We start from the raw sequence: 21,673 nt of genomic DNA on the forward strand, positions 1-21,673 counted from the left end.
GGCTTATAAATCATGCACAATGAGTTTTTTTGAGGAAGTAAAAGTGTGCACAATCTCCTGTGAGGGCTAGGTTTAGGTGTAGGGTAGGTGTAGGGCCATAGAAAGTACGGTTTGTACAGTATAAAAACCATTATGCCTATGGAATGTCCCCATAAAACATGTAAACCAGTGTGTGTGTGTGTGTGTGTGTGTGTGTGTGTGTTTAAGATAATCTTAATGAAGAGACTCTCCAGCACTCAGGTGAAACTATTTATTTTATATCAATCAGTCATGTTTTAAAATACTTACATTAAGATCACATTAAGATTATGAAACGTAAACCTGTGTGGTTTGTGCTTTCTAAAACTGTTCACTTATATTGTTACTGAACAGCTGATTGTATATTTCGTCATTTCCTGTATAGATCAGTGGCTGTTATTTTATTCATCTTCCTTACCATCATCTTGATTTGTTTCTTGTGGCGGGAAAATAAACTCAGGTGAGAAGTGAGTGTTTAATTTGTCAGAAAGCCTCTAGTCACTAAATAATGATTTATATGATTGTTAGAAACAAAGAGTAATATAAGTGAAAACACTGTTAATGATTTGATCTTTTTTAACAGACCATTACGCTTCTGATATAAAGTCATATTATATTTATATTTATTCATGTAATCTGTGGCCTAAGCTGTAAAATCTCTCTATAAAAAGAAAATAGTTTGATGAATATAGCAGTATTTAATAATCTACTTCAATCTGTTGTCAGATGCTTTCAGAATGTATTTCCGCACAATGATTCAGAAAAAAATGTGAGTGAATCAAGAGAAAGAAAGACTTAAACTGAGTTTGACTGGATCACATTAACATTTACATTTCATTTGAGACTCTGTGAATCTTCATCTGCTGAATCTGATTCTCTCAGGGATCCTGAAACTGGTGTCCAAATGCAGCTCAGATCTGTTGAACCTGATTCACCGAATTGATTTGTGTTGAGAAGATGGACATGGAGCTGTTTAACTGCTCAGATTCAAAGTATTAGTCTTCAATTTGGTCTCAAAGAATCAGAAGAATACTGCTGATCTTGTGTTTAGATTAGTGTAACATTTGAACCCCCTTTACTCTCATAGTTTTAGCTCATTCATACTGTTTTAAAGTAGTTTTTAATGGTTTCGCTGTAAAGGAATTTAGCTTTTAATTCCTGGAGACAAGACAGTATTTCAATCATTGGTTGATTCTGTATTCAGTTTAAATGTAATGCAGTTGCTGCTGTAATAAAAATAAATGATGTTCAAAAGATGTGGTATTTAAACCATTATTATTTCTAAATATCATGAAATGCAGTTTTGATAGGGACAATGCATTCTAATGAACATTTGAATAAAATATAGAATGTATGTAAGCTGAATTATAGCAACATTGATAATTTATATTCACAGACCCTAGACAGGTACAAACAATAACACATCAAATATACATACAAACTTCATACAGAAAACAAAATACTCCAAAACAATTTACACTTACACAACTGATTTGTTATGAGCCACTGCCAAAAGTGATTTTTGAAAATATGATAAGGCGGTATGGCACCTCACAATCTCCTCCAATGACAGACCTGCTACCAATATCATAATCTGTTTTATGAGGTGTGGCAAGACCACAACGTACTTTAAAAATATTTCAGGCATATTTAGATTTTTTTTCATTATCTAAATAAATTGTGTTTTTTTAAAGAATGTTACAATAGTTAAAGAAAAATGGTTTGTTATCTAGCAATTTTATTGATTTTTTTATTTTTTATTCAAGTGATTTTGTTGTTGTTGTTTAATAGTAAATATAATTTGGTAAGCCAGTCCTGAACATTTTCCATAGCAGTAGTTAAGGTGATTGAACCCTCCTCTCAATTAGTTACAAAAGTGAAAATTACTATATCATCTGCACACATGTGGACATTTACATCTTTACATACTCCAGGTAAATCAATGTTATAATAAAATAAGTCCAAAGATAGAGCCTTGTGGAACCCCAGTGGGGCAATCAAGGAAAGATGACTTAGTACCATCAATACACATATGTTGTTTCCTATTTAAAAAGATAAGATTTTATCAGAATTATTTGAGTCTTCCAAAAATGTTAATTTGGCTAAAAGAACCTGGTGGTCCAACTGTGTCAAATGCCTTCTTTAGAACCAACAGCACCAGTATATGCACTTTTATTTAGTAGGCATTTGACTTTCTCAACAAACAATTAGCTGATTTAAACATATGAAAAACCATAACCCCAAAAATGGGGACAGAAGTGGACAAAAGAGACTGTGATACAGATCAACCAAAACAATTTTTAAAACCAGGACCAAATCTGCTGCTAAGGTATTTTTAACTCTATCTTTTTGGTGTTATTACATGAATCCTAAGATGCTTCTTGTCTGTGAAACTTTACACAATTCCACACTGATGACATAAAATCAGTTTTTTCACATGTGACGACGCATGTGGTATCTAAGGCCTGCTTTATATCTGAAACACCTTCCACAGTGGCCACATTTAAATGGGTTTTCTCCAGTGTGAACTCTCATGTGCCGGTTAAGGGATCCTTTTTGGTTGAAACTTTTTCCACATTGCTGGCAGGTGAAAGGCTTTTCTCCTGTGTGAACTCTTATGTGCTCTTCAAATCGTCGTTTATGATTAAACCACTTTCCGCACTGAGGGCATGTGAAGGGTTGCTTTCCAGAGTGGATTCTCATATGGTCTTCAAAGTGTTGGTTTCGATGGAAACTCCTTCCACACTGAGGGCATGTGTAGGGATTCTCTCTATGAGTTCTCAAATGGACTTCAAGGTTTTCTTGTTGATCAAAACCCTTTCCACACTGATCACACATGTAGGGCTGCTCTCCAGTGTGAATTCTCATGTGTCTGTTAAAGCTTCCTTTTTGAGTGAAACTTACTCCACACTGTTGGCAGGTGAAAAGGCTCATTCCAGTGTGAACTGTCATGTGGGAGTTAAGGTTTCCTTTCCTGTTGAAACTTCTTCCACAATGTTGGCAGGTGTAAGGCTTCTCTCCAGTGTGAACTCTCATGTGGGCTTCAAGGTTTCCATGATAACTGAAACACTTTCCACATTGTTGGCAGGTATAACTACTCCTCCCTGTCTTTTGGTTCATTTTTCTTGAGGAAGTAATTTCACTTTGTGAGCAACTTAAAGATTTTTTTCCAGTTATAAAATAATGTTGATCCTTATATTGACTTTTGTCTTTCATTTCATTCAGTTCTTGGCTCTCCTCTTTCAGCACAATCAGGTCTAATGTGAAAAAAAGACAAATAAAAATTAACCCCAATTTAATGGCACAAAGCAACAGATATACTCGTTTCTTTATCAGGGGCCTTTTACCCACTTCTAAATCCCCTTCGATGCAAATCATTCAGTAGTGTCCTGCATTAGCCAAAATCATGACAGTGCACCACATGAATAGCTAATTCAATCATATGTGAATAAATGCGTAAATGTCCTTACGGACACCCACTAAAGACAGTGATGTGGTCAGGACCATGGCACAGGCTTCCTTTGAAATATGTTTGATGAGTGCGTCTGATGCACCTTGCTCTTTCCCTTAACCCCAGTCAGAAAATGGAGACAGTGACAGAGATGACAAAGATGCTGCCTGTGCATACATGACAGCATGTCAGGGGAGGCTCGCAGAGTGGTAAACTAATAAATAATAAGTGATTACTAATTTGAATCAGTACATTATAATGAAAACAATATGGTAAAAATGAAAAGAAGCAGGTTTTTATGATCAGAAATTGATGTGAACCCCTGTAAAATTTTCAGTCCAAGGACCCTGTAAATGAGTACATTCAAACAGTACTTTAAAACGGCTTTCATACAGAGAAAACCTGTGTGTGTTTTATCAGTTTTATTTATTTATGCTATTGCTAATTTATTAGTTTTTTCCTATTGCATGACTTTATGAATGTTTGAAATCTATATTAGTTTTTTTCTGTGGTATTTTTTGTTGTTGTTGGTAAAACCATAGGCAAAAGACAGAACAAATGTGTTTGACATCTAAATGTTGGACTTTTTAATGGATTTTTTTTTTATCTTATTGGAATCAGAATCAGGAATCGCTAATAATCGGAATCGCTAAACAGAATCGGAATCAATAAAATTCAAACGATGCTCAACCCGACTCATTACTGTACTTTGTATCACAGAGTAGGTTGGTCTTCTCTGTCTTTTAGAAGAAAAATGCACTGGTACTTAATTATTTATAAAGCCATCTTGGGGATGTTGCCTTCTTATCTCTGTTGTCTTATGCAACAGAAAAATATTAAGAATTACTTTCTTTATTCGCAAAATTGTTATATTTCAGTTGCCATTACAACTGAAATTGCAAAATTTGCTGCCTTTGGATCATTATAAATCAGTTATCTAGCAAATGGAAGATGACTTAACAATATGCAGTTGTTTTAAGTGTAATTAGTCTGTTTGTGTGGTGTATATTTGTGATGAAACTGATTGTATTGCTGCTCATTTTGGCCAGGACACTCCTGTTTAATTTTTAATCTCAGAGAGTACTTTCTGGTTTAATAAAGGTTCAATAAATAAAAAAAATATATATATTTATTTATTTATTTAACTCAGATTTTACTCAGTCCGCAGTGGCCATTTACATTAAAGAGCACTAAAATGACATTAAAAAAAATATATAGAGAGGAAAAGTACATAATAGTCCAGCTTTGAGAATGAAAACCAACCTGTTTGTTCCCCAGTATCTTCATGTTTGACTCTGAATGTTTCTTCAATCTTCATGTCTTCACTCTCCTCTTTAATAAACGCCATCTTTATAATTGTCTGTCATGTGGATCTCAGTTGCTTCAGCAGTTTTTCTGTGCTGTTTAAGATGAGAATAATTAACAGAAAGAAAAATAAACCCAAACAAAATCTCGAGGTCAAAAATCTCAATCAGCTCCTAGTTCAGTCGTCAGTCAAAGTGATAGTTAAAGGCCCTGAATTACATATAATAATAATAATAATAATAATAATAATAATAATAATAATAAAGAATTGAATAACAAAGAATGGGTGCGTCTCAATCAGTTCACTAGTTCAGTAGACAGTCAGAGTGAGAGTTAATAGGCTTTGATATACAAATTACACAGGACGTTCATTTTTAGGTAGGCTATTTTTTATTTATATTTAGTATAAAATTATTTGTACATCATATCTAATATATTATACGTTCATGAAAACATTAGCGGTTGTCATTCCACTCGTTTGTTGTTGTCGTTTGTAGTCCGCGTGCCGCTGAATAGAGCGATTTGAATCACTGAATCATTTCACAAATGATTTGACTCAAATGATTCGGATTCTCAGTTTCTCTCATCACTTGTATTATCACACTCGGAGCGAAACAGAACGCACCTTCTCTGTTACTAAAAGCTAACACTTTATTTAACTAACACCAAATAAAGCATTACAACATTATATTTAAGAACGCTGCATTTACTTTGCATAGCTTGTAAAAACACGTCCATTGATGGAACAGTTTGCATTGATTTCAAAACTTAAAACCACAAACCTTTCTTCAGGTGAATCACAACAGACGAGGAGCGCGGCGCATCTTTATGACATCACACACCACCAGACTAAAATAGAAGTCCCATTCGTGCACTGCTCTCTAGAATCACAAATACATCATAGAAATGTATATAGAATCGAAATGAAATTTTGTACCCATATGATGATGCATTTGCAAAGTTATTAACATTGTAAATCTGAATACTTTTCTATTTTCTTTCTCTTTCTTATCTCTACTTATTTATTTTTTTCATTTAATGTACATTTAAAACACTATACTTTCTGTTTTTATACCTTGCAATTAAATTTACATAAAACTAGTCAGTGCTGGAACTGTTACAAAGGGGGTGTGAGAGCAAATTTGATCTGTCACTCTTTTGACTATAGTAAGCATATATTTTTTAATCCTAATGTTAAGATTTACAAAACCTTTTGGAAATCTAAAACCAGTCAGAAGACTGTTGCATATCCACTGTACCGTATTCAAATGTTCATGTATTGTGTTTTGTTTTGAGCAAAACTGACCGTGGTGCCAAGTGAAGGACTGCGCTTGACAAGAAAACCATGACAGCTTTATATGTGAAATAAAAAATACAAGTATCGGACACGTTCTGCAAAAAGTAGTCTTCTTGCATCCCTACATATGAGATAAGTATTTGGTTTCGGACGCAGAGTTGTTGAAAGTAAAATTTACTACAAAAATACCAGCAAGAACTTCATTTGTTTTAAATCACAAAAGAAGATATTTTAACGAAATCTGAGAGATTTCTGTCTCTCCACTGAAAGTCTACACAGCTACCACACTGATGTTGCAGAAAGTTTATAAAGATATAATAAAGCGAATTCATATTCATCAAGCAGTTTAGACCTAATTTTCAGAAGAGACTCAATCACTTTGTATTGTGAGCAGATTTAATTTACCTATAACATAAACTTTGTTCAGCAAACAAACAGAAGCTTAACCATACTTGCTTGATGTGCAAAACAAACTTAGTTTTTTATGGAAGCTCAAACATGATGTGTAATAGCAAGGAATGAACCCCATTGGTCCTCATACATCAAGCAAGCTTGCTTGAGCTTCTATTTGCCATTACTGATGTGTGCGTTGATTTGTTTCTATGTGGATATGTGATGGACCACCCCTTTAAAATATAGCTGTGATTTTTGTCTGTTACAGAGGCAGTGAACTGGTTTTCCAATGTGTTCAAGAAGGCTTTGGGGATTGGAGTGAATTCTAAGATGGGGGAACTGAGACTGCTTGAAAGCTGTACATGTTTTAGACATCAAATAAAGAGTTGCTTAAAAAAATGTTAGATGTGAATGTATTTTCTTGGACTGAAATATATGGAGGGCAAAATATATTTTTTTATGATTTTAAAATATATTTTTAAAAACATATTTTCAAAAATATACAAAAAAATGGCCAAAAAATTTATTTGTAGAAAATATATTTCTGTTAAAATATTTTTTGGCCAATTTTATTTTTTTATCGTATGGGATCATTCAGTAAAGAACAGTGTTAGGAATCAAGTGGAACTTTTCAACGGAGTTATTTATTTTTTTATAAATTCAACTATAATTTTCTCTTGTGGACTATTTTATGTGAAATATCTTAATCAGGTCAGTGTGTTTTTCTCCTCTTATATTCACTTTCAAAGACTGTTGATGCTCAATACCATGATGCGAGTCTATAACTTTAAGTCTTTTTCATTTTTTTGTGCAGATCGGCTTTTTAAAGAAAAACAACAGCGCACCTTATAACAAAGTCATTTCACCCGCATTATTTTCCTCCTTTCGGCGCTTCACACTCCAGTCCAGCGGGTGGCACTAAGACACTAACTTCTGTTTGACAAACACCATTAAACCTAAGAGCAAGAAGATTAGATTCGCTGTGCTCTCTGTTGTTTTGTCGTGATTCTGTTTTAGTACAATCTGTGACAAATGTAGTTTCTGTAAACAGAAAAGTACAGTTTTGAATCAGATCAGTAAATACCTTTAATTCTCATCCTTATATCTGTGACTAGGTTTTGAAGCAAGCAGGAATATCTGGAGAAGTATGAGCTGAACTGAGATCTGCTGCTGTGAAGATGCTTATTAAAGTGGAGAGTGAGGAGAACACGAGTGAACTAGTGGAACCAGAACATTTTAGAATAAATCAGGAGGAACCAGTGCCTTTGAAAATAAAACATGAGGAACCAGAACTTTTGAGAATAAAACTTGTGGAACCAGAACATTTTAGAATAAAACAGGGGGAACCAGAACCTTTGAGAATAAAACAGGAGGAATCAGAACCTTTGAAAATAAAACAGGAGGAACCAGAACTTTTGAAAATAAAACTTGTGGAACCAGAACATTTTAGAATAAATCAGGAGGAACCAGTGCCTTTGAAAATAAAACATGAGGAACCAGAACTTTTGAAAATAAAACTTGTGGAACCAGAACATTTTAGAATAAATCAGGAGGAACCAGTGCCTTTGAAAATAAAACACGAGGAACCAGAACTTTTGAGAATAAAATTTGTGGAACCAGAACATTTTAGAATAAAACAGGGGGAACCAGAACCTTTGAGAGTAAATCAAGAAGAACCAGAACCTTTGAGAATAAAACAGGAGGAACCAGAACCTTTGAGAATAAAACAGGAGGAATCAGAACCTTTGAAAATAAAACAGGAGGAACCAGAAGCTTTGAGAATAAAACAGGAGGAACATGGAGGTTGGTGTTTTATCTTCATTCATCTTTAGTTTGTGGTACATCAGGCTTTCATAATACTTCATAATAAGCTTTATTTTAGCTAGATTTAGTTAACTGTGATAGAAACAATCTTTAAAGCGGATCAGTTTGTTGAAAAGCATATATGGGGGCAGTAACAGTTTCGATGAAGCCCCATTCATAATACATTACAATGGTATTTTTAAAGCATTATAATGAACACATAATGCATTATATAAAAAAATCTAAGTTATATCATCTCATGAATAATCAACAATTTTAATACATTATAATATTTGAGTATTTGTGGTTCTAACCTAAGATTGTGATTATTTATAAGACACAATGGACGGCACATTAAATCTACGTAATTTATAATGTATTATATCATATCACATGTATTTTTTACATTATATTTTACAGTTTTATTTTGATGGTCCCCTGGTCTATTAACTATAAGCAACTTTCCAACTACATGTCAACTAACACTCCTTTATTATTATAATTATTATTAGTACTAATACTAATAATAATTACTGCTAGCTGTCATGCAGTTGCAGAGTTACTTATCAAAAGCTGTCTAAAGGGTACCATCAAAATAATCAAACTGATAATACAAATGTGTCATGTTACATATTCATCTGAAACATGTTGATACGAGACGATACAACATACTATAAGATTTTTATAATGCATCATTAATTCATTATAATTCCTCAAGAATACTCTTATAAAGTATTATAAATGCAGGCTTCACAGAAAGTGAATTATGTTTTTAACAGATCAAACAAGGCTGATACAGAAACAGTAGTGTTAACTAAAGTCGTGATAATGCGGCAGAAATAGTCCAGTGCTATTACATCATTAGTTTCAGGGTTTGTACAACATTTTGGGAGAGAAGTTCAAGAACTTTTCAATGACTTTTAAGTATTTCATACAACTTTTTACAGCTCTTTAAAGCTCTAAAATAATCCAGTTTAAACGAGGTGTTTCTCTGATTGGCCAGCTATCCGTGGTTTGTGATTGGCCGAATACCTCAAGTGTGTGTTGGAAATGTAACACCCCTAACCATGTTGTGATGCCATTTCTTGGTGCATCGTGACAGAAATGATAAAACCCATTATAAATTAGGCATTTGATGCATACATTATTGTTTATATTGATTCTTGATTTTGATGATTGATTATAATGACTCATACTGTCTTTTTATGCATTTTGTCACGGCGTGTAAACATAACAGCCTGTCTGCATTTGCAAAGGTAGAACGTGAAACAAGCACTACCCTACACTGCTCAAAAGTCGCATTCAATAGTCAGTACTGAATTCTTTAATGTACTTACAGGCCGTCAGTCGGAAGCACCGACCCACTTTATAGCCTTAATTTTATATTTAAAACATTAATCTCAGCTCTAAAACTTTTAGTTTAGTTACTTTTTTATATTATCTGTTTTATATATTTAATACTTAGTCAGTTTGGTTAACTTTGGTTAAATATTATGTTAATACTGTGCAGTGCACAAAACTTAAGATCTGAGAGATGGTTCAAGTCAGTGACTACGTTTACATGGACACCAGTAATCTAATTAATGACCTTATTCTGAATAAGACAATAATATGATTAAGCTGTTTACATGAGTTGCTTTTAGAATATTCCTTTCATGTTCCCGTTTTACATGTTATAGTGCATAGATCGATTAATGACACACATCATTACGTCCACATGCGACGCTATCAGTTCATCTTCCTTATAGACTTTTGGATGTTTCGGTTTTAATTTTACAAAAGCTTGAAGTGGCTCTGGACATATGCAACACATGTTTTAGAATGTCTGAGTTAAAATTTGCCGTGGTCGCATTTGTGCGAGTGCATGCTGTGCTGCTCCAAAGCGTCTGCTCCATACAGCGAGTGTTTCAGAGCCAGTCAGTTTTTAGGAAGAAAAAAAAATAAACGCAAGCACGGTCACCGAAAGCCAGTTTAGTTTTACTTTTTTTGTTTGTTTTCATTTTGAAAACCCTGTTATCTTTGCCGTTTACCTCTCATTACACTTTGGAGGCTTTTTTTTATTTATTTTTTTATTAATTATTTTGATTGCTCAGTGTTTGCGCGCCCTGTAATAAATTGTTTAGTCGGCATATAACACAGCATGTGATGGAGTCAATGCCTTGTCTTATTAGTTTTTGTTAATAAATGCTATATAAGCTAGTTTTATTTTATTTTTGTTATGCTGTTTAATTAAAAATAACAAATCCATTTTTTAAGAATTTGTTTTAATCTTAAAATTGATAGGTGTATATAAGCAAAACCAAGATCATGAATTCAAAAGTAAAAGTGAAAAGCATAAGACATTCCAATAGCGGAAATCCCGTTCACAAAATTAAAATCACAAATAATAGGCTACTAATTAAAAAAAGGGGTTGAATGTACGTTTCCATAAAACTATAAATTATGATAACAGACAAACTATTTATCAGCAATGAGCATTGATTAAGCCCATGTTGTAGCAAAAAATAAATAGGCTAAATAAAAATGAAACCAAAGACCGACCAACTGAGAGAGCGTTATGCCTCGTTCCAGACAACCCGTTACCCGTGTTTTTCCAAACTTCTACCAGTGAAAGTGCACTGGAAATGGCAGTTAAACCCGTGAATTCCCACCCGTGAACTCGTACTAGATCGACGTACTCCCAGTTCCGAGTTCTGACGTGACATAGCCCGAGAAACAACAATAACAGCCTCTAGGGGTGCGGTGTTTATGCAAGTGGCACACGGTGAAAAAATAGAGTTTAGGACAATATAACGTTGCAATCAAATTATTATACTATAAAAACAATAAATGCTTGGCGTGACTTGCCTGGAACGCTACAAAGTCCTGAGTCGTGGTTTGAAGACGTGATTTACGAACTCAAAAACCTGCCTGGAACGCAGCATTAGTGTGTACTGTGTACCCTGTCACAAAATGTGGCGAAAAGTCCTACACAAGGGGAATAGTCTGATTAAGGTGTGTACATGTCTTCCATAATGCGACTAAAATAGGAATACTCCACCTGTCTTAATTCGATTTGTGTTTACTCAGATTATGACTTTAGTCGGATTAAATTAATCAAAAACATCAGTTTACATGGTTGCTTCTTAATCAGAGTATTGTCTTAATCGCGTTAAAATCGGAATATTGTTGTCCATGTAAACGTACTCACTGTTCATGATGTTAAGTTTAGAGATGTTGTGCATCCACTTATTATTAGTGTGACGTTTTAGCATGCAAATAAAGGGGAGAACTTTAAGATATCGACCCTAAAAGTCGGCCAAAAAATCGGTAGCACATATCGGCAATCGACTGACGCTGACCTCTAAACATCGGCATCGTTTATAGAAAAATCCTAATCGGTCGATATCTACTTTAAATGATCATTATTTTTGATATCCCACACACCAGCTCGACCAAATCTGCTTCTGGCGCCATTGGCACTGCTGTCAAATGTTAGTTTGTTCATGTTTTTCAGCTTATAACATGTTCCTAAATATGAATCATTTTACTTTCATTTCAGAGTCGATTAAAGAAAAAGAGGAGAATGAAGAATCAAGTCAAGTTGAGGAGAAAAATCATTTCAAAACAGGAAAACCTTTGAGTTGCTCTCAAGTCAAACAGAAAGATTTAAAGAAATGTTGCACCTGTACTCAGTGTGGACAGAGTTTCACAAGAAAAACAGATCTTGAGCGTCACATGAAAACTCATACTGGAGAGAAACCATTCACTTGTGATCAATGTGGGAAGAGTTTTTCAAGCTCATCAAACCTTAAGGAGCACATGAACATCCACACTAGAGAGAAGCGGCACACATGTGATCAATGTGGTAAAGTGTATTTAGCAGCTTCAGGTCTGAGGTATCACTTGAAAGTTCATACAAAGGTGAAGCCACATTCATGCCATTTGTGTGGAAAGAGATTTTGCCGTCTACAAAGTTTGAAAGTATATGAGAATATAAACACTGGTGTGAGAGAATCCATGTGTTCAAAGTGTGAAAAGATTTCTATTTCAGTAACTTATTTAAAACTGCATAAAAGGATCCACACTAGAGAGAAATCTTATGAATGCTCACACTGCAACAAGAGATTTAGTCGGTCAGGAGACCTGAAAACACATGAGAGGATCCACACTGGAGAGAAACCTTTTAAGTGTTCAAACTGCAACAAGAGATTTAGTCAGTCAGTACATTTGAAAAGGCATGAGAGGATCCACACTGGAGAGAAACCTTATAAGTGTTCACACTGCAACAAAAGTTTTAACCAGTCATCATATCTGAAAATACATGAGAGGATTCACACTGGAGAGAAACCTTATAAATGCTCACACTGCAACAAGACATTTAACCAGTCATCATATCTAAAAATACATGAGATGAACCACACTGGAGAGAAAACTTATGAGTGTTCACAGTGCAACAAGAGATTTAACCACTCATCATATCTAAAAATACATGAGAGGATCCACACTGGAGAGAAACCTTATGAATGCTCACACTGCAACAGGCGATTTAGTCAATCAGGAGACCTGAAAACACATGAGAGGATCCACACTGGAGAGAAACCTTTTAAGTGTTCAAACTGCAACAAGAGTTTTAGTCAGTCAGAACATTTGAAAAGGCATGAGAGGATCCACACTGGAGAGAAACCTTATAAGTGTTTACACTGCAACAAAAGTTTTAACCAGTCATCATATCTGAAAATACATGAGAGGATCCACACTGGAGAGAAATCTTATGAATGCTCACACTGCAACAAGCGATTTAGTCAGACAGGAGACCTGAAAATACATGAGATGAACCACAGAGAAACCTTATAAGTGTTTACACTGCAACAAAAGTTTTAACCAGTCATCATATCTGAAAATACATGAGAGGATTCACACTGGAGAGAAACCTTATAAATGCTCACACTGCAACAAGAAATATAACCAGTCATCATATCTAAAAACACATGAGATGAACCACACTGGAGAGAAAACTTTAGTGTTCACACTGCAACAAGACATTTCATCAGTCAGTACATTTGGATCCACACTGGACAATAACCGTATCATTTAACTGCATGTGGGAAGCGTTTTATTCGTCATCTGCTATACACAGTCATGCAGAAACAATCTTTTTTTTTTTTTTTTCAATCTTGTGTGTATCTCTGGCAGATTTACACATACTGGTGTGGCATGTATATGTATACCCATCCCTACTTGTAAATTAGTAGGAGAGAGATCAGTCTCATTAGTTTCTCTTTTACTTTTGGTAATGATCATTTTGCTTGAGTCATTATTAAATGTTACTTTTTTATTAATACATTATCTTTACATTTCATATTTTATTAACAACATTGCGGTCAACTGATTGTATTTGCATAAGAAAAAAATATTTTAGCTTTAATAGTTGAAAGCCATGATGTTTTAGGTTTTGTTCGAAATATCTAAATAATATCAATGGAATTGAGTTAAAAGCCTTTATTGTCTTTGTATTTTTTTGCATACAGTGAAATTATGATCATTACTGCTGACTGGTGTTAGAAAACATGAACCACAGGCAATATATGAGACTAGAGACTGCAGACTGTACTGTATCATTATAAAAGTAGATACAACAACCGATGTGATTTCCCTGTGGGCCACTGTACAATGTGGGTTTACCCATTGCTTCTTGTTACTCACCTGTGCTGTTTTGGAAAGCGCAGTATTTGAATCCATTGGGGATGATCGTGCGGTAGTAATATTGTTTCGTTTGGCTTCAGACGGTTTTGTCCAGAGCTCTGTTTTTTTATTCTATTTATTAAATGATGAGCTGTTTCCCCACAAAAGCTGTTTATTTAGCATAATGAACCCATCACCTGTGTTGACATTTAATCAAACTAAACAGCCTCTGGTCTCCTTCCCTGCATTCTGCCAAAGCAGCAGCATTAGCCATTTAACTTTTTTGGCTAAAGGCTGAAGACCTTACCCCTTGAGTCAAAAGCAACGTCTTTACTAATAATCCACAGGCAGGGAAATTCACAGACAGGAATAAAGACAGGTTAACCAGACAAAGAAAGATGATGGGAATAACTATATGACAGGAAAACCAAATATGGGTATATGGGAGAAATCAAGACAGAGAGAATGATGGGGGTGTAACATTATTCCCCCCTCCCGGAAGGCGCAACTTGCCGTAGACAAGGAATGAAGAAAAAAGTGGACAGGTAGGAAGAACAAAAGAATGGAGAGGGCTGGGAAACAAAGTCTATTCGGCGGAGGATGATCAACAGAGTCCAGGCCGGATCCGACAGAAGGGTCCAAGGTGGATCAGACGGAGAGAGGAGCCAGGTCGCAACCATGATTGTAGCCCCTGGCAGAGCCGACAGATAGAGGAGCCATGGTGGAGGAAGGGCTGACGACTCCAGGGGGTCGCTTGACAGAGGCTGAGCAAGTGGCGATGGAGACGGAGAGCCGAAGATCCTGGGCGACACTGAGGATAATCAGGGCCGAGGGTCTGGGAACCGAGGCAGAGATAAAAAAAATCACATTTAAACTACTATTACTTCAAATGTATAATTGAGAAAGTTAATTTCTGAGGAAAAATAAAAAAGGCGGCAAGTAAGGAGGAGAGGAGCCGGGTGGCAGGTGAGCTGGAGAGGACCCGGGTGGCAAGTAAGGAGGAGAGGCTGCAATGTGGTGGGAATGTAAGTAGTACAATTCCCTGGCCTTTGCAAAAATCCACAGCTCTCACAGAGATGTGGGAAGAGTGGTTGTCAAGCATGAGCAACACCTTTCTTTTTGGACTTACCTTTGTATGCTTCACAAAGTGAACAAGGAATGATAGGAAATCCTCTTCCTGCATCCAGTCTGATGCATAAGCACTTCCTGCACTCCCCAAGTTGAGTTTGCATGAAAGGTCCTATAGAAATTAAATCTTGAATCTTGCCTTTTCTACCCTGTTCTGAAGACGCTTATCCATTGTGCTCACCTCACGTGGATTTAGCCCATAGTATATATCGGCTGCCTGGCTTATATACTGTGACAAAGTCTCCTCCTGCTCCCTGTTGAAGACCTGTGAGGACTGCAGTATCCTACATGAGGAAAGTCCCTTGATCCCTAGTCTTTCAGTTCCTTATATTTCCTCCAATATCTGTTCAAGGTGACATGGCAGATTCCTTTGGATTTTGCCTCTGCCCTGACAGACATTCCTAACTTCCTCTGCTGCTCTTTTTATAACATTGGCATCGACTCCTCGATTTGTTTTTCTCACCCATTTTCTAGGCATTCTGTAGAATTAACTTAATCACAAAAATGTTCTAAGTTGTGTATAAGGGGGATGGTTGTAACACTTTCAAAACATGTGTTTCAACCTACCCCGCCACTGTCACCCATTGTTTAGCTAGCTGTATTAGCATGGTGCTTTGAAATTAGCAGGAGGTTGATACACCATTCTTTACTAGAGAAACTAGTTTGACCTGATATAACTCATACAACATCATCTACAACGGTAGAGGTACTAAACAAAATATTATCTTTTAATTTTTTTTTAACTTTCTTACCTCAGAATTCGATTTTATGTTGTAGCTTCTGGAGAGGTTGCAAGACTGACTGGAAAATCTCCACGTGTGATTGTTAAGGAAGCCTGAGGAAACTGAAAATGTCACATAACCCCTATCTTATCCCTGATTCGTGGAATTGGTAGTGTTACAACTCTCCCTTTGTTTCAACTATACCCGGTCTCCCCCACTTCAAACACTTCTGTTTCGAGACCGGCGAAACAGCCTCCTTGTAGCTGTAAGCAAGTTGTCGTTGGATGAACTTTGTATAAGTTCCATTCTCACTCTATTTGCTATGTTAAAAATCCTATCAAAAGCAGAAACTGCAGCATCTACTGTTACCTGCTCTAATGAAGCAGTTTCTTCTTCCATCTTAGACAAAGTTTCTTTATATACATTTCAATATGTATTTCACCAAAAATAAAACTCTGAATATTACTGTCATGATTTATTATTCGAATATGTTTCCTTTTTGTAAATATCTATGCACGTCTTGGATTGTAGACACAGAAGCGCGTGAACAGGACTTTTATTTTGATCTGGTGTATGACGCCATAAGGATGCACCGCGCTCCTGCATCAGTGTTTCAGCTGAAGAAAGGTTTGTAGTCTTTACTGTTTAAATTCATACCAAGCGTTCAGTCTGATTTATATGGCTTACAAGCGATGTAAACGTAATAATTATTGAATGCAACATGGTAATATTTTATATAATGATGAACGTTATTAAAGCGCATCCACACAGCATCTGATTTCTCTCTCTGTAGTGATTCAGATCAGAAACACGAATTACAAACTCCGAGTCAATTGAATCGGTTGACTCACAAAATGATTCACTGTTTCGAATCGCCGCTCGCTGAGAGACCTGTTGCTCAAAACAGTGAAAATACAACGAAAACAAACTCAAACAATGAGTAATGACAACTTTTACAAACAACTGCAATTGTTTTGTTGTAATGACAACCTTAAAATACAATAGCATTTTGAACAATTAATGTAATATAATATAATACTTAATGTTATATACTAATAATTAAATACCTGACTGAATAGTAACTTAAAGTTTTGAGTGTTTCTCTAATCAGATCTTTTAAGTCCATTAACTATCACTCTGACTCCATTACAAGTGCACTGACTACTGAACTAGAGATGATTGAGATTTATTTATTCTCATCTCAAACAGGAAAAAGTTTCCAAACACAGAAAAAAAAAAATGGTGGAGCAACTAAAATCCTTGTGACACGCTATTATATAGATGGCGTTAATTAAAGAGGAGAGTGAAGACATGAGGATTGAAGAAACATTCAGAGTCAAACATGAAGATACTGAGGAACAAACAGGTTGGTTTTTATTCTCAAAGCTGAACTATCCTATGAACTGTCCTCTACATCTTCTCAATTCATTTGTCTTTGGCAGGTATTTTTTTACTTTGTTTGCCCTCCTTCTCTAAAAGGTTATTTTCTACTCTTATAGTGCTTTGGTTTAAAAACAGAAGAACTGTGTCTTATTTAACATAAATGTTAATATTCACTGCTAGGATTAAGTAACATTTTTCATTTGAAATGGGTAAATAAGGGCTGTGTGCATGTGGTCTAACTTGCTCTGATGTAATGATGAAGTATGTGAAATAAAGTCTGGCGACAGCCGTCACTTTCCCTCGACTAGGGCTGCCCCCTTAATAGTTTACTGAATGTTAGTCTCCGAGAAGAGGCTTAGTCGACTAAAATTTTATTAGATGGTCAGTCACAGAAAAAATGGTCCATGTCAAAGATAAACAGATCATCGATAGCTGGTCCTTGAGGTAGGCCTAATTCCAGTATATCGGGCAGGAAATAAAAACATTCACTTATCATTCATCAAGCTCACATCTGGATTATCATTTGAAAGTGAAGTATGTAAATAAGCAGCGGACCGCTTCATCTGGTGACTCAAGCTGGACTGAGACACACACCAGTTTATCAGCCGCCTCAGTATTTAAGGTGCTTTTCCTAATGCTCTTTACAAGTTTTGCCACTTGTATGATAACTTTGTCTACATCAGCATTTATTATTTATTGCATCGTTTATGTAGGGTTGCCACCCGTCCCTTAAAATACGGAATCGTCCCGTATTTGTGAATGAAATTGCGCGTCCCGTTTTGAATCAATACGGGACGGGTTTTGTCCCGTATTTTTTATAATTTTTTCTAAGGCAGCGTCTCATGCAGTTAATCAATGCGGTAAAGCCAGCCGCGGTCCAGAAAAACACGGTCAAGCCAGCCGCGATTGATTTTAAGTGTACGCGCATATTACAGTGATTACGGTAGTTTCAGAAACAACACAGAGAGAACGCGCTTGCAGAGCGCTTTTCATTTAGACGCCCAGGACTGAGAGATAATACTACAAAGTGCTCGTGAATTTTTACTTACTTATTTATTTGCATTTCAGCTTTAATATCCGTTTTATTTATTGGTGTAATTTTCTTTTCTGAGAAATGGGACATTATTATTAGACTTTAGAGTCTAATAAGTAGAAAAAAAAACAATGATCAGTTCTTATTCAGGAAGGCCCATATTATATGCAAAACTCATATGAAACCTTTTTTAATGCAGCATTTTTTGAGATATGGGACATTATTACATTTTAACGGGATATATAGACCCCATTTCTAAAAAGTAGAGAAAAAAAAACCAATGATCAGTTCTTATTCAGGACGTCCCATATTACTGCAGCATTTTTTAGAGGAGTGTGAATCGTGACATGTTTCTCGATTAAATTTGATTACGATTATCAATAAATGATTTGATTTGATATCATGATACATCATGTATTTTTTGCATTTTTAATAAATAATGTAAGCAAGCTACTTTTTTAAATAATTACAAATTTTAAGGAAGATTGTAAATGAGATATTGGATTAATACAGTTAAATAAGCAAGATGTTATTTAGTGACTTACATTGTCTGACTATAACACTATTGCCTGATTTTGCAAGTTATAACTGACCCGCTGCACATCTCTATCCAAACAGTGTTTAGTTTATGAATGAACGTGCGTTTTTAAATGAATCTAGTAAAATGAATTACTTTCACATTCAGAAAGAATGTCATTTGCTTTATTCCTGAATGAATGCCGTTTCGAATGAATCAATTAAATGATATGATTCAGTAATAAAATCTGTGTCTTGCTGCTACCTGCTGGCAGATTTTTTCAGTTATTTAAATCATTTAATATTTCTGTATCCAATATGTTATATTTAAAACATTAATCTCAACATAAATGTATGAATTTGATCGCAGTCATGCCACCTCTTAACCTCATTAAACATGAAAGAATTTAAAACAAAGGTAAAAATATAAATTATTTTATGAAGTAAAAAATAACATTGTAATGGAAAGGCTAGGTTTTTAATCCGATTTTTTGATTATTGTTTAGAGTGTGCTCATAAAATGTTAAAAGTTGAGACAGATGCTCCTAACAAGAAACGTAAGTGTAGAGCCCTGATTACTAGTGATAAACAAAAGTACTTATCTGAGAGAGCTTGCAGACAATCATAGTTTTTTTTCCCTCAGCCTAATTGCCTGTGCAATAAAATTCACTTCTACGATTTACTTTCATTCATAAAGCTGCCATTTCAACTCCCTTGTTTTTTTAAGATGTCTTGCTTTTATTACTGTCAATCACAGCAATGACTCACGCATATTTATCTGATTTAATGCATATTTTTGTAAACTCGCATTTGTCATTCTTAAAATGGTATCCATGGATGTTTGGTCCTGTTAGACAAACAACTTTTCGTCAATTGTGAATGGATTGTGTAGAGAAAATAAGCAAAATCCACTCATATTAAGGCACAGCTCAGTTGACCAGAAATTACTTAGCTGGCTTGTCTAAACAAGGATGTAATCCGTGAATATGGTCAATTGCCTTCAATTAATTGTTCAGCCCTGTTTTTTACTACATGCAACATCTCTTGTAGTTGATTAGTGCATATAGAATGTAGTTGTATGTTAGTTCTAACACTTTACATGTTTGAATGTTTTCATGTCTGATATTTTGTGCCATTAAACTGGGGTTAACTTGTTTTTTTTCCACCATAGACCTTATGACACTAAAAGAGGAGAGTGAAGTATTGAATGAAATTAAAGAGTATTAGATTCCATAAATAGAGAAAAATCTTTTAGTTGTTCACAGATTAAAAAGACTTCCTCAATAAAAAGGGCTCAAAAGACAGGAGAGAAGCCATACACATGCCAACAGTGTGGAAAGAGTTTCACTCAACCTGGACAGCTTAGAGTCCACATGTGAGTTCACACTGGAGAGAAACCTTTTACCTGCCAACAGTGTGGAAGAAGTTTCAACCAGAAAGGAAGCCTTAATTTCCACATGACAGTTCACACCAGAGAGGGCCTGTTCACCTGCCAACAGTGTGGAGTAAGTTTCACTCAAAAAGGAAGCTTTAACAGACACATGAAAATTCACAATGGAGAGCAGCCTTACACGTGTGATCAGTGCAGAAAGAGTTTCAATTATAAACGGCACTTTGAAGATCACATGAGATTTCACTCTGGAGAGCAACCCTACACATGCCCTCAGTGCGGAAAGTGTTTCAATTATAAACAACACATTGAAGACCACACAATGGTACCCGGGTACCCTAGCAACCACTCCAGGCACAATAGCAACCGCATAGCAACACCTTAGCAACCACCCAGAGTACCCTAGCAACCACATAGCAACACCCTAGCAACCACCCCTGGTACCCTAGCAACCGCATAGCAACACCTTAGCAACCACCCCGGGTACCTTAGCAACCGCATTGCAACACCTTAGCAACCACCCTGAGCACCCTAGCAACCTGAGAGAAGCCTTTCACCTGCCAGCAATGTGGAAGAAGTTTTAACCAAAAAGGAACTCTTAAACAGACACATGAACCGTCACACTGGAGAGAAGCCATTTATATGTGGTCACTGTGGAAAAAGTTCAAAAAATAAAGCAGAACTTAAATACCACATGAGATTTCACCGATGAGAAACTAGTTTTACGTCATCATTGTGACATGAGTTATGTAATAACACCAGAGAGAAGCCTTTGCTGTGCCAAAACTGTGTAAAGACTTTCAGAAACAAGACAATCTTGAGGTTCACAGCAGATTTGTGCTTTGTTTACACCTGGATTTAAAATGGGTTTTGGTTGATCAGATCACAAATACAATAAACTGTCTCTGTATCACACTCTCTTTTGTCCACTTTTGGCACTTCTCTCCTCATTTTGTCAAGGGGAGGGTAAATGCATGGGATCTTTCAGATCTTCCAATCAAATATGTTTGCTAAATTTACATAATATAATCATAAGTAAGTCTGGGTAAAACTACTAAAGAGAGAAAAAAAAGGACTTAGGACACCCAGAGTGAACGGTGTTGATACACTGCCCATTCATAGCTATTGGTGCTGACAAGAGAGCATTTTGACTATCATGTACATTGATTTTTTTTTTTTTTTTTTGTAGATACTTAAAAATTTTTTGAAAATGTTTCAATAGGAAAGACTCTGAACTCACAAAATCTTTTCTTTCAGATAAAACATCAGACATAACCTTCCAATATTGCTATCGAATTGTGGTCTAATTGTATGTATACTGATCAATTGCAACTCATATCACCAATCTCTGCCAAAAAAAAAAAAAAACATTTTTGGCTTTGATTATCATGTATATCAGAGGTCTCAAACTCAATTCCTGGAGGGCCGCAGCTCTGCAGAGTTTAGCTCCAACTATCACCAACTCACACCTGCTTGGAAGTTTCTAGTAATCCTGAAGACCTTGATTAGCTGGATCAGGTGTGTTTGATTAGGGTTGGAGCTAAACTGTGCAGAGCTGTGGCCCCTCAGT

The 21,673-nt window shown here is 35.7% G+C and overlaps 1 protein-coding gene across 1 annotated transcript in view; it reads left to right on the plus strand.

The window, feature by feature from the left end:
* The window catches only part of LOC141339925 (uncharacterized), a 184,729-nt gene that overhangs the window by 98,080 nt on the left and 64,976 nt on the right, over positions 1–21,673 (plus strand). The window contains exons 3-4 of the mRNA XM_073844986.1: positions 12,316–12,634; positions 12,800–13,050. Coding sequence (XP_073701087.1) covers positions 12,316–12,634; positions 12,800–13,050 — 570 coding nt within the window. The remainder of the gene's footprint in view (positions 1–12,315; positions 12,635–12,799; positions 13,051–21,673) is intronic.

The sequence above is a fragment of the Garra rufa genome, chromosome 1, assembly GCF_049309525.1.
Source record: "Garra rufa chromosome 1, GarRuf1.0, whole genome shotgun sequence".
NCBI classification, from domain to species: domain Eukaryota; kingdom Metazoa; phylum Chordata; class Actinopteri; order Cypriniformes; family Cyprinidae; genus Garra; species Garra rufa.